General features: G+C 42.2%; 1 protein-coding gene across 3 annotated transcripts in view; it reads right to left on the reverse strand.

Moving 5' to 3' along the window:
• Nucleotides 1-13,442, reverse strand: part of Bicd1 (bicaudal D homolog 1 (Drosophila)) — a 98,101-nt gene that overhangs the window by 8,742 nt on the left and 75,917 nt on the right. For 2 of the 3 annotated variants that reach the window (XM_013033440.1, XM_013033441.1), the window contains exons 6-7: nt 12,332-12,483; nt 11,234-11,441 (exon numbers count right to left, since the gene is read on the reverse strand). In XM_013033440.1, the coding sequence (XP_012888894.1) occupies nt 11,234-11,441; nt 12,332-12,483 (360 nt within the window). Of the gene's footprint in view, nt 1-9,389; nt 9,584-11,123; nt 11,442-12,331; nt 12,484-13,442 lie in introns of all 3 variants that reach the window. The other variant, XM_013033442.1, reaches the window with a different exon arrangement.

A 13,442-nucleotide genomic window follows, 5' to 3' on the forward strand; every position in this document is an offset into this window, starting at 1 on the left:
TGTGTTTGCCAGGAAGATGGGTTAAGTCTTTTTCTGACTAGAATTCGCTGAGTGGCTACAGGAAGAGGATGACTTAAAGTTAGCCTGGGCCAAAAGTTAGTAAGATCCCCACTTTGGCCAACAATTGTGGTGATGCATGGCTACAATCTTGGCTACATGAGACATCCTGATTATGTTAGACCTAGACAATAATACCTGAAAAATAACTAAAGAAAAACATTGAGGGGGGGGGATGAGGATTGCACTCAAGTAGAAGAGCCACTGAGGGGTGAGTTCAAATCCTAGGAGAGAAGGGAGGGGGGAAGGAGGGAGGGAGGAAGGGAGGAAGGGAAGAAAAAAGAGGGGGGTGAGGAGAGACTATGAGAATAGTCTCTTAAAGCCATTCTGGATGAACTAGTACTAGCTTTTGTCAGTTTCCAGACACGCTGAGTGTATGAAATATACTCATGGGGCTGGGAATGTGGCTTAGTGGTACAGTGCTTGCCAAGCATTTCAATCAATTTCTCAGTACCATGTAAACAGAAAAAGCCAGAAGTGGTGCTGTGGCTCAAGTGGTAGAGTGCTAGCTTTGAGGAAAAGAAGCTCAGGGACAGTGCCCAGGCCCTGAGTTCAAGTCCCAGGCCTGGCAGAAAAAAGAAAGAGAGAGAGGGGGAGAGAGAGAGAAAGAGAGGGAGAAGGAGAGGGAGAGAGAAAGAAAGAAAGAGTTTTAAAGTTCGTGTTCTTAAATCAACTTTTCTTTTTCTTTTTTCTTTTTGGCAATTAGCAACTTAAGACTTCAATGTGTATGTCAGCAAAGTAATTTTTAAATGTCAAGAAACTTTAATACTTAAATCATTCCTCACTAAATCCACAAAAATGATTAACAATGTGTTAATGATCGAACAGAAAGGTTCTTGGAGGAAGAACATTCTCCACGTAGTAGTAACCTAAACATTTAATAGTTTTATGGATTCCTAAATAAATACAATAGAAAGACAGAGAATTGAGAATTTAGGGGGAACAAAGACAAACATGAGATAGAAATAATACATTAAAAAATAAGAGAATGAGATAGAAACACATAGATACTAATAGTAGTTAGAAACAGTTGGCATTAATGAGCATGGTTGGCCACAATGCCCTTGAACATTTTGTAATCAAGGAACTTGAACGGGCTATCTCAGCCCTTTAGCCAAACACACCATATGTCTTTGGTTTTTCTGGTGTTTTTTTTTTTTTTTTGGTGCCAGTCCTGGGGTTTGAACTCATGGCCTAGGTGCTATCCCTGAGCTTTTTTGTTCAAGGCTAGTGCTGTACCACTCTGAGGTACAGCGCCATTTCTGGTTTTCTGGTGGTTAACTGGAGAATAAAGTCTCATGGACTTTCCTGCCTGGGCTGGCTTTGAACCACAATCCTCGGATCTCAGCCTCTTGAATAGCTAGAATTATAGGCATGAGCCACCAGCATCCAGCTGACACCTTAGTTTCTTGGAAAGTATCCACAGATAGAAGGGCATAATCTCCAAACGTTCCAGGATATGCTTTGCCTAACTTATATCACCAGACATTTTAGTCTCCTTTTTATATCATTGTGCAACAGAACAAATTTGATAATACATTTATATCCTTCAGCGAAACAATCATTTACTTACAAATTGCAGATAATAATGCAACAGAATTGTTGAAACACATGAAAAGATTTCAATATAGATCAAGCAAGAAACAAAACCCAGGACAAATCTTTAAAGTATCTGGCTCTGTTTCCAGAAATAAGTATGTATGGTTTTAACACTTTGGTGAACAGCATTAAAATGACCTTCAGCCATGAAGAATCAGAGTCTGACTCACTCAGCAGGAGATGGGAATTTGTGTGTGTATATATGTGTGTGTCCGTGTGCACACACACAAACCCTAAGACTATGCTGGTTTTGTGGCTTTAACTCAGGGCCTTATATTCAGGCTTGGCTTTTTCCACTCAAGGCTGGCATTCTACCACTTGAGCCACGTCTCCATTGCTGGCTTTTTGCCTGTTAACTCATGATAAGGTCTCAAACACTGTTGTGCCTGGACTGACTTCAAAACCTAATCCTCTGATTTCAGTCTCCTGAACAATCTTAATTACAATCAAGAGCCACCAGCAGTCAGGTTGAAAGGCTTTTTTTTTTTTTTAGACTTAGCAGTGATCATAGATTAGATAAAATTTCACTCAGTCTGTATATTTGTTATTATAGAACTGGCACATGAAACAAAGCAATATTTTTTTAGAAAAGTGATTTTTTTCTTTCAAATCTTGCAGAAATGTAAAATTAGCCTTTCTGCTTCTAATCAGTTCATGAGTTAACCATGAACACCTCTGATATCAATGGCTGAAGGCAGGAGAGACACAGACCATAAACTGGAAGATAATTAAGACAATGACACCAAGAAGTAAAAGCATATTTTGTTGCTAGATTCTTATACCAATTATGCTTGTTTTTGTGGAGTCCTAGGGCTTGAACTCAGGGCCCTGGGCATTGTCACTGAGCAATTTTGCTCAAGGCTAGCACTCTACCATTTGAGCCACAGCTCCATTTCCAGCTTTTGTGGTAACTAATTGCAAATATGAGTCTCATGAATTTTCCTTAACAGGCTGGCTTTGAACCTCAATTCTCAGAGCTCAGCCTCCTGAGTAGCTAGGATTACAGGCATGAGCCACCAATGCCCAGATCAATTATATTCCTTTTAAAACATGACTTTGTGTTCAGAAATTACCTTCTCAAGACAAATGCCAGTTAGCAGAATTAACTCAAGATAGAATGTTGGCCTGTCTTTCATAAGCTAAACCAATTAGCATACACAAAGCCCAGCCTCTCCTTTCAAATGTCGTAATTCATTCATCATCCACAAGACTTTAAGAGATGTTAACTAAACTATAACCAAGAATCCACTGAAAACTTGCATTGTTACAATAGACAAGAAAAATTTGAGACACAACTCAATGAAATGTGTTTTGATTTTTTCTTATTCAAGATGGTCTTGATTTTCTTTTAAGCATGGTCCAAAAAAAAAATCATGCTAGAAAATATTCTGAGAAGTTCAGGATATTCTTTTCTATAAATGGATGGATCTGCAAATCATAGATTTTCATCATTGTCAATTGTTTCTTTACTTTTTTCTTCTTTCTTTTTAAGAAAAGAATTTTTTTTTTTTTTGTGGGTCATGGGGCTTGCTAGGCTTGGGCACTGTCCCTCAGCTCTTCAGCTCAAGGTGAGCGCTCTACCACTTGAGCCACAGCTCCACTTCTGGTTTTCTAGTGGTTTATTGGAGATAAGAGTCTCATGGACTTTCTTGCCCCCGCTGGCTTTGAACTGAGATCCTCAGATTTCCGCCTCCTGAGTAGTTAGGATTATAGGCGTGAGTCATCGGTGCGTGGCTAAGAAGAGTCTTTATAACATATCCACATTTTTTGGAGGAAACCATTCAGAAACTCCAAAACTAAACCAATATTGCACAGTGTTCTGTGTTCCTATATGTAAACCATAACTTAAAGAAAGATAACTATGTTTAAATAGTATCTATTTCTTAAAAATCCAAGTTTACAGAAGGTAACCTTTTTCAAGGAAAAAATGGTAAACAAATGGATTTACAATAAAAAGCTTCATTCTAATGTAAAAGGATTTGACTTGTAGAAACTTAATTGAAGCACAAACCTATTTAGGAATAAATCTAAGGAAAATAAGGTTTACCTAACAAGTTTATTGCCAACTTACCTCTTTTTGCTTTTGATGTCAAGTAGAGCATTAAAAGAGAAAAAAATTGATGTTTATCTGATTCTAATGTCACTAATATAATGACTTATTCTGTAAATACCTATTGTATGGTTTTCAAAGGAAGTTATGAATAAAGATTAGGTAAGGACCATCTGGGCAGGCAGAAACAAACAAACAAAAGTTTGCTGTGCACTCTGAAGCATACTCATTGGAATATCTGCACCAGGGATATGGTTACCATTTGGCTGGAAGCAGATAACCATTATGCCAGAAGCAGATGGTACCATTATACTGGGAACAGATGGTACCATTGGGCTGGAAGCAAAATGGTACAAAGTAGAATGGTACCATGGAATTAAAAGCAGATAGTGTCATTTGACCAGAAGAGGATGCTATACCATTTCACCAGAAGCAGATGGTACTATGGGACTAGAAGAAGAATGATACCATTGGACCAGAAGCAGAATGGTACTATCCAACCGGAAGGAGATGGTACCATTTGACTAGAAGCAGATGGTATCATTCAATGGAAAGCAAAAAGCACCTATTCCTATCTTCAATTTCTACTGTAAGTGCTGAAGACACACACTCAGCACACAGTGGTTGTGCTATTTGTATTAGATGTTATCTTAAATGCAATGAAGAACTGGGTGGTGAGGCTCTGTTTAGAATAAACACAGTATGATAGGCCTCAGAGAAGCAAAAACAAGTCCTCAGCATGAGGAAATGCATCCTCTCCAACTAAGAGAGGCTCCAATTTTAGATCCATTGAAAATGAGTTCAGCCAGATAACAGTGGCTCATAGCTATATTCCTAGCTACTCAGGAGGCTGAGATCTAAGGATCACAGTTCAAAGCGAGCTCAGGCAGCCAAATCTGTGTGACTCATCTCCAATTTACTAGCAAAGAGCTGGAAGTAAGGGTGTGGCTCAAGTGGCAGAGTGCCAGCCTTGAGCCAAAAAAACAAAAAAACAACAACCTAAGAGAGTTCCTGGCCCTGAGTTCAAGCCCCAGTACCAGAAAAAACAAGGTTAATTAAGATGATGGTCCTATTCTAGGCTACAGTCCTAAAACAAATAAATCAATGACCATATTCTGATATAAATCTTTAAATGGAGGGCTATGAAATTGTGGAAGTTTCCTGTAAACCAGTTCTTTAAGAGGAGCAATGACAAATCTAATCATGTCCTGAGAACATTCTAAAGCTAAAGCAGTTATATGAGAATAGCCCCTGTGCTGGGCAGGGCACAATGAAGTGACAAAACAAGGTAAATGTCAAAAAAAAAAAAGGAGGAGGAAAGAAGGAAGGAAGGAAGGAAGGGAGGGAGGGAGGGAGGGAGGGAGGGAGGGAGGGAGGGAAAAGAAAAGAGAAGAAAAGAGAAAACTCCCTGGAATTTAGTACAGTTTAGTAACAGCCAAAACCATGAAAAATGTGGACTTTTATAGGTATATAAAAAAATTTAATTTGTGATCTTAGACTTTATCAGTGACTTTAATTGTGGCTGAGAGGTGATATTAGAAGGGCAATAAATGAAATAGTTATATTGCATCTTTACAACTTTACATGTTTTTTTTTGGGGGGGGGTCCGGTCACTGGGCCTGAACTCTGGGCCTGGGCAATTCAGCTCAAAGTTAATGCTCTACCACTTGAGCCACAGCGCCACTTCTGGGTTTTTTCTTTTTGCTTATGTGGTGCTGAGGAATGGAACCCAGGACCTCAGGCATGCAAGGCAAGCGCTCTACCACTGAGCCACCTTCCCAGCCACAACTTTACACTTTAAAAATATGAATTATTCACTAATTTATGTTTGTTTTTGTGCCGTTCTGAGCTTTGAACTCAGAGCCTGAGAACTGTCCCTGGGCTTTTTTGCTCAAGGCTAGCACTCCACTACTTTGAGCCATAGCTCCACTGCTGGCTTTCTGGTGGTTAATTGGCAATCAGCATTTCATGGACTTTCCTGCATAAGCTGACTTTGAACTGTGATGCTCAGATCTCAGCCTTCTTTTTTTTTTTTTTGTCGGTCATGGGGCTTGAACTCTGGGCTTGGGCGCTATCCCTGAGCTCTTCAGATCAAGGCAAGTGCTCTGCCGCTTGAGCCACAGCACCACTTCCAGTTTTCTGGTGGTTTATTGGAGGTAAGAGTCTCACGGACTTTTCTGCCTGGAATGGCTTTGAATCGTGATCCTCAGATCTCAGCCTCCTCAGTAGCTAGGATTACAGGCGTGAGCCACCTGCGCCCGGCAGATCTCAGCCTTATGAGTATCTAGAATTACGGTATAAGCCACTGGCTCACAAATCTGTGCCCTTATACATTCTAGGTAAGTCTAGGTGCGTGCTCTACCACTAAGCTACATCATCAGCCCTATCTGTGTGTGTGCATGTGTGCGCACGTGTTCACGCGCGTGTGGGCGTGCTGCTCCTGGAGCTTGAACTCAGGGCACTGTCCTTGAGATTTTTTTTTTGTCCTATTCTAGAACTCTACCACTTAAGCCATAGCTGAGCCTCCAGCTCTTTTGTGGTTAATTATAAAAAAAAATCTCACAGATTTTCCTGTCTGGCTTTTGAATAGTGATCCTCCTGTCTCAGCCTCCTGAGTAGCTAGACCAGTGTCTGGTCTTCTATTTATGTATTGTGCCAGTACTAGGGCTTAAACACAGACTACTTGGCTTTTTTATTCATGCACAGTTTAGGACCCTACCACTGAATCAGATCCAGCTTTTTGCTAGTTAATTGGAGATGGAGTCTCACAGACTTTTCTGCTTAGGATGACTTTGAACTCCATCCTCCAGGTCTCAGCCTCCTGAGTAGCTAGGATGACAGATGTGAGCCACAGGCACCAAGACAGTATATATGTCACTTCCTTCCTTCCTTCCTTCCTTCCTTCCTTCCTTCCTTCCTTCCTTCCTTCCTTCCTTCCTTCCTTCCTCTCTCTTTCTTTCTTTTCCTTTTTTCTCTCTCCCTCCCTCTCTCACTCTCTTTTTTTCTTTTCTTCTTTTGTGCTAGTTCAAGCTAGGGCTTGAATTCAGGGCCTGGGCACTGTCCCTGAGCTTCTTTGGCTCTAGGCTAGAGCTCCATTTCTGGCTTTCGTTTGTTTTTTTGGGTGGTGGGTGGAGAGAGGCAGGGGGAAGGTAGGTAGTTTATTGGAGATTAAGAATCTCATAGACGGGGCTGGGAAGGTGGCTCAGTGATAGAGCGCATGCCTTGCATGCCAGAGGCCCTGGGTTCCATTCCTCAGCACCATATAAGCAAAAAAAGAAAAAAGCCGGAAGTGGCGCTGTGGCTCACGTGGTAGAGCACTAGCCTTGAGCTGAAGAGCTGAGGGACAGTGCCCAGGCCCAGAGTTCAAGCCCCATGACCAGACCCCCAAAAAAAAAAAAAAAAAAGAATCTCATAGACTTTTCTGCCCAGGCTGGCTTTAAACTGCGATCCTCAGATCTCAGCCTCCTGAGCAGCTAGGATTACAGGCGTGAGCCATTGGCACCCAGTTAACAGTAAAGAATTTAAGATTACATAACTAAACACCCATTCACCTGTGCTAACTACCCTTAGAGTGAAAGGCACTTATAGTACATATAGAGTAATAGAAAGATTTAGAATGGAAAATAGGAAAACATTTTGGGGCTGGGAAGGTGGTTCAGTGGTAGAGCACTTGCCTTGCATGCCTGAGGCCCTGGGTTCAATTCCTTAGCACCACATAAGCAAAAAGAAAAAAGCCAGAAGTGGCGCTGTAGCTCAAGTGGTAGAGCGCTAGCCTTGAGCTGAAGAGCTGAGGGACAGCACCCAGAGTTCAGGCCCCACCACCGGACCAAAAAAAAAAAAAAAACCAGGAAAAACATTTTGTGAGGTTAACTACTTCAGTAATATATCTCTTCCCTTTTTGTGGGGAGTACTAGGATTTGAACTCAGGACCATGTATTCCATTAGGGCGCTGGCTCAGCTGACTACCACTTGAGCCATGCCTCCCACCCTGCTTTTTGCTGTTATTTTGGAGATGGATTCTCTTAGACTTTTCTGTCTGGTCTTGCCTGAAACCATGATCCTCCAGATCTCAACCTCTCAAACAGCTAGGATTACAGGTATAGCCACCAGCTCCTGGCTCTATTATCCTCTTTTTGACAACATCAAAATGTCTCCCAAACCATAAAGATGTTTAACTTCTAACTTGTGATGTTAGTCTTGTGGAAGAGACAGAACAGATGAGCAGAAGGTGGAGAGGCACCTCCAGCAGAGCCCAATCACCTAGCGAGTAGTGACCCAGAATAAAGTTTAAAGTAGAATAAATGGAAATAAAAAGATGGAAGTAGAAAAGGGGAAAAGCTTATAAGACAGTATCAATGGCTTTGACAATGCAATGATAATGATGTCAAACAAATATTTATATAGGCAAGGACCAAAGAGACCAAACATAAACCAAATGAAGATGCTTTGTTAATATTTATTCATCTTAACCATTTTGATAGGCCAATAAGATTAAAGGCTACAAAATGTAAATACAATAGAAATCATTTATTAATCATACCATTGTCTATCCTAAAGGCAAGTAGACAGGACTGTTAAACCCGTGTGGAACACTAAAAATGATTTTTGTGGTTTTATCCAAGTTAGATGCCCTGATTCATCATTAACACTTTGATAGTTCACAGGATATTCCAGATACTGTCTGAAGGGATCTAAAACCATAAGGAATTCTGAAGGCAGACATAGCTGGGAGAGGAACTGCTTGTGTGTGTCCTTGCGTGTGTGCATGTGTATGTGTTTGTGTATGCATGCACGCATACAACTACTTGGCCTATAAGGCCATCCCAATATCTTTATCATTCCTGTTTCCTCCTTCTGTGAGAACATTAAGAGTAAATAAACTCTGTGGTGTAAGTTATCCTACCACCTACTTTTTAATCCCAATCATGAAGCTGGATTTCAAGTGTCACATAAAAAAAGTACTAGAGTGTTAAAGGCTCAGGTTTCTAAAAAGAAAAATTAAGGTCAAATTGAAAGAAAAGAGGTAGGAAGAAAAATCAAAGTCAATTATAAAAAAAAAAAAAGCAACAACACTGGTTAACTATTGCAAAGGTGGAAAACTCAAAGGCTACACTAAAGGCCTGGAGAGAATAGAAAAACATACAGCAGGCCGGGAGTCTACGAGGCAGAAGAAAAGTCTCTGGCAAAGGGCAGCGTTGGCCCTCATAGTAGCAGCCAGTCTATGACTGGGCCAGGCCAATGACATACATGACCAGCAGCAGACAGGCTGAGCCATTGCAAAAGGCCCATGACAACCCGAGCTCCCTTCACTGAAATTTACAGCACAGATGACAAGACTGAAACACAAAAATCTGACCACGTCTGTCCTGTCCTGCATGGTTAGGTAGCTCAATTGCCCAGTCCTCTCTCCCATTTCTTGCAACTCTTCCTTTTTCCACCCTGGCTGTTAGGTAGGAAGCCCCTGAGGATTTCTTGCAACCATGGTCAAGACTTTCTAGAAAGTCCCATGGGCAAAAGTTTTGAGTTCAGTCAATAGAAGGAATTTGCAAGTCCTCAAGGTCTGACTCTCTGGATTGGGGGGGTGGGGTGGGGTGAGGGAGAGGTGGCCAGGGGCTGGAAGGAAGGAGAGAGGCTTCTATTCAACTACCATTGCATCACATGCACCCAAGGAAAAAATGTTTACCTGGTAGAGCCACGGTTAACCTTTTTTCCTTGCTGAGTCGGTGCCCTTGGATGAATTCACTCATGGAAGGGGGGCCTTTCAGAAGAAATGACTCACTGGAGGTGGGGTCGGGGGCAACTCTTAATAAATTCTGTAGGTAAGGAGCCCCCGGAGTCCTGGGACGGCTCTGATCACAAAGGGAAGGTGAAAATTGTCTTGCAGGAGATCCAAGAAAAATACATATAGGAAACAAAAAAGTTTTACTTTAATTACCTTTCGATGCCTCATTGGTGATAACATTATTTATATTGCCACTCATTTTTTTAAAAAAATTTTTTGTGCCAGTTTTGGGACCTAAACACAAGGCCTGGGAGCTGTCCCTGAGCTTTTTTGCTCAAGGCTAATAGTGATCTACCACTTGAGCCACGCTCCACTTCTAGCTTTTTGCTAGTTAAATGGAGATAAAAATCTCACGGACTTCCTGCCCAGGCTGCCTTTGAACCACAATCCTCAGATTGCAGGCTTCAAGTAGATAGGATTGCAGGCATGAGCCATTGGTGCTATACCACTTCCTTTTTTTCCCTGGCATATATATATATATATATATATATATATATATATATATACTGGAAAAGCGACTTAGTATAAGTTAGTCAATTTGAACCACCACTACTGGTATTCTTTGATTTTTTAAAAAGGAAAGGCCCTAAAATAAACAATTCTGAAGCATACTGAACTGCAAAAACAAGGCATATAACTCAATAGCCAGGATTTTTTTTTGTAGGGGAGGGGGGCATCACAAAATCAAGTCATTAAAAAGCTTGCAAGTGCTTCTCTGAGCAATATTCACATGCCAAATGAAAAAAAAAAAAGCATATAGTCTTGAGCAAAGAGAGCTCAGGACAGTGCCCAGGCCCTGAGTTCAAACCCCAGGACTGGCACAAAAACAAAACCAAAAAAAGAAAGACATAAAAACTTGTTCTTATCAAAAGAACTATCCACATTCCAGTTTACCTAAACATAAGCATACTTTTAAAATCAGAGTAGTTTGAGTGGTATAGACAAGAATTCTCTTAACAGATTCATATCCTCTCTATTAAGAAGAATAAATAATTACTATTTCTGGGGGGGCAGGGGGTTCAATGACATTTAAAATGATAGCCTGTGTTGACTATAGATTATTATTATTATTAGTGCCAGTACTGGGGCTTGAATTTCACGACCTACCATTTTTGCTTGGCTTTTTTGTTCAAGATTAGCACTCTACCACTTGAACCACACTTCCAATTGTGGCTTTTTGCTGATTAATTGGAGATAAGAGTCACTGACTTTCCTGCCCGGGCTGGCTTTAGACTATGATCCTCAGATCTCAGCTTCCTGAGTAGCTAGGATTACAGGTGTGAGCCACCAGCACCCAGCCAACAGGTTGATTCGTGTTACACATTCATCTTTACCTATTCATCATTAAGTTGAGACAAGAGAATGATACTCTTGATGCTTACAGACAGAAGTCAACATAGGAACAGGCAATTGAATACTGTATTATGCTTAATCATGAGTTGGGAATGGCAAGAAAGGAATACATCAACATAATTCTTCCATGCTTTTCATCTGGAGCCACCAACACAAGTAAGTCCCACTGATAGTCCAGTTCCCGTTTCTCTTTTCTTTCTCCCTCCTCCATCCTCCACAATAAGAACCCCGTTAACCAAAGCCTGGCCACCACATCATAGTGTGAAAATCACTCAGGCATACCTTTTCCTCTGAGTGCCACTGCTGCCCCTCGAGCTGGGTGTCTGTGGGTGCGGCCTATGCAGGGGGTAAGTGTGTACGGTGGGCAGGGTGGCTGACACCGCTTCACTTACTTTAGGACTGCCGAGCTTGCTCTTTCCAAGTTTGCCTTTGGTGCGTCGAGACTGCTCATGATCAAACTCTAAGTCCTCCAGCCGCTGGGTCAGGGCGAGTTTTTGCTGAATGGCCATGCGCAACAAAGTGTTCAACGTCTTCTTCTCATCCTCTGCAGCTGCTAGCTGCCGCTGCATCTCATCCAACTGGGTGACATATTCATCACACCTGGAACCCCAAACAGAACAGTGGGTCAGGAGGAAACATGAAACAGGACTGGATCTGAAGTCAAAGTGTTCAGTTTCCATCGATTGCGATTTCAGGGATCTGACGTCCCCTGCATGGAGTTACATTCCCAAAATATTAAAGAGCTGTGCCAGGTACCAGTGGCTCATGCTTGCCATCCTAGCTACTCAGGAGGCTGAAAGCTGAGGATGGTGGTTCAAAGCCAACCTGGGCAGGAGGGCCTGTGAGACTCTTATCGCTAATAAATTACAAAAAATAAAATAAAATCTGGAAGTGGGGTTGTGGCTCTAGTGGTAGACCACTAGCCTAGAACACAAAAGCTCAGGAATAGTGCCAAAGTCCTGAGTTCAAGCTCCAGGAGAAGTACCAAAAAAAAAAAAGTAAGAGCTGTATTGACTCATGAGGTGGGTGGGGGGAGGGGAGAGCTGGTTCTGGGCCTTGAGCTCTTCCTTAGCTTATTTTGCTCAAGGCTAGTGCTCTACCACTTGAGACACACCTCCACTCCCAGGTTTTTGCTGGTTAACTTAAGGTAAGAATATCACAGATTTTTCTACCAAGACTGGCTTCAAACCATGATCCTCAGATCTCCGCCTCCTGAGTAGCTAGGATGACAGGCGTGAGCCACCAGTGGCCAGTCTATAAACATGTTTATATAAGAGAATTGTTTGATCCCGTGTGCTCAGCACAGGGCTTTGGAAATGAGGTCTGGAAAATGTGACTCTTTAGCAGAGTCAAATCTCATACATTTTCTTCCAGCTTTTCTGCCCTGGAGCACACACCCAATGCCATGCAGGTATGCAAAGACACACCCACGGCTTTGGCAGTCTCCCTCCTGGGTGTCACCGAAAAAGGACAAGAAGGAAGTCAGTTACCTTGTGGCGAACATGGCTCGCAAGGATGAGAAGGTGGCCGCATCTTCTTTCAAAGCCTTCAGCTCATTCCTGAGTTTCGTCATCGTTTCAGTCACCATTGCCTTTTCATTTTCGTATTTGTTCTTCAGATTAGCAAGTGCCACCTCGGCGGTCTGGAGCAGAAAAACCCCACCAGGACAGCCTGTCAGGCGTGCACATTCACGGGGCCTGCTAGTTCCTCTCATCAAGGGAAAAGGGAAGCTACTTAGATTTTAATAAGCACATATACATACACTGGACATAGAGGATAGCTGTCAGTTTTTCCTTTTGTGCCGGTACTGAGGTTTGAACTCATGGCCTGAACATTGTACCTTACACTAAGGCTTTTGAGCTTAAGGCCAATGCTCTATCACTTGAGCCATAGCTCTACTTCTGGCTTTTTGATGTTTCATTGGAGATAAGAGTCTCACAGACTCTCCAGGGTTAATTTTGAATCTGGATCCTCAGATCTCAGCTGCCTGAAGAACTAAGGTTATAGGCATGAACTACCAGGGCCCTGCAGGGAAGGTCTTATTATTTATTTATTTATTGCTGGTTCTGGGGTTTGAACTCTGGGCCTAAGGGCTGTCCCTGAGCTTCTTTTGTTCCAGGCTAGTGCTCTATCACGTGAGCCACAGCACCACTTCTGACTTTTTCTGAGTAGTTTATCACAGATAAAAGTTTCAAACCAGGCACTGGTGGCTCACGCCTGTAATCCTAGCTACTCAGGAGGCTGAGATCTGAGGATCACGGTTCAAAGCTAGCCCGGGCAGGAAAGACCATGAGACTCTTATCTCCAATAAACCACCAGAAAACCGGAAGTGGCACTGTAGCTCAAGTGGTAGAGCACTTGCCTTGAGCTGAAGAGCTGAGGGATAGCGCCCATGACTGACCAAAAAAAAATGTTTCACAGGTTTTCCTGCCTTGGCTGGCTTTGAACAGATCTCAGCCTCCTGAGTAGCTAGGATTACAGGTGTGAACCACCAGCATCTGGCAAAGAAGGTCTTTTTAAATGTCAAATCATGCTGTAAATGATAATGTGTTAAAGTGCCCTAGAAACTGCCCAGCGGTCAGTTAATCAGTAGCAGAGGCA

Source organism: Dipodomys ordii, unplaced genomic scaffold (genome assembly GCF_000151885.1).
Source record: "Dipodomys ordii isolate 6190 unplaced genomic scaffold, Dord_2.0 Scaffold167, whole genome shotgun sequence".
Lineage (NCBI taxonomy): Eukaryota > Metazoa > Chordata > Mammalia > Rodentia > Heteromyidae > Dipodomys > Dipodomys ordii.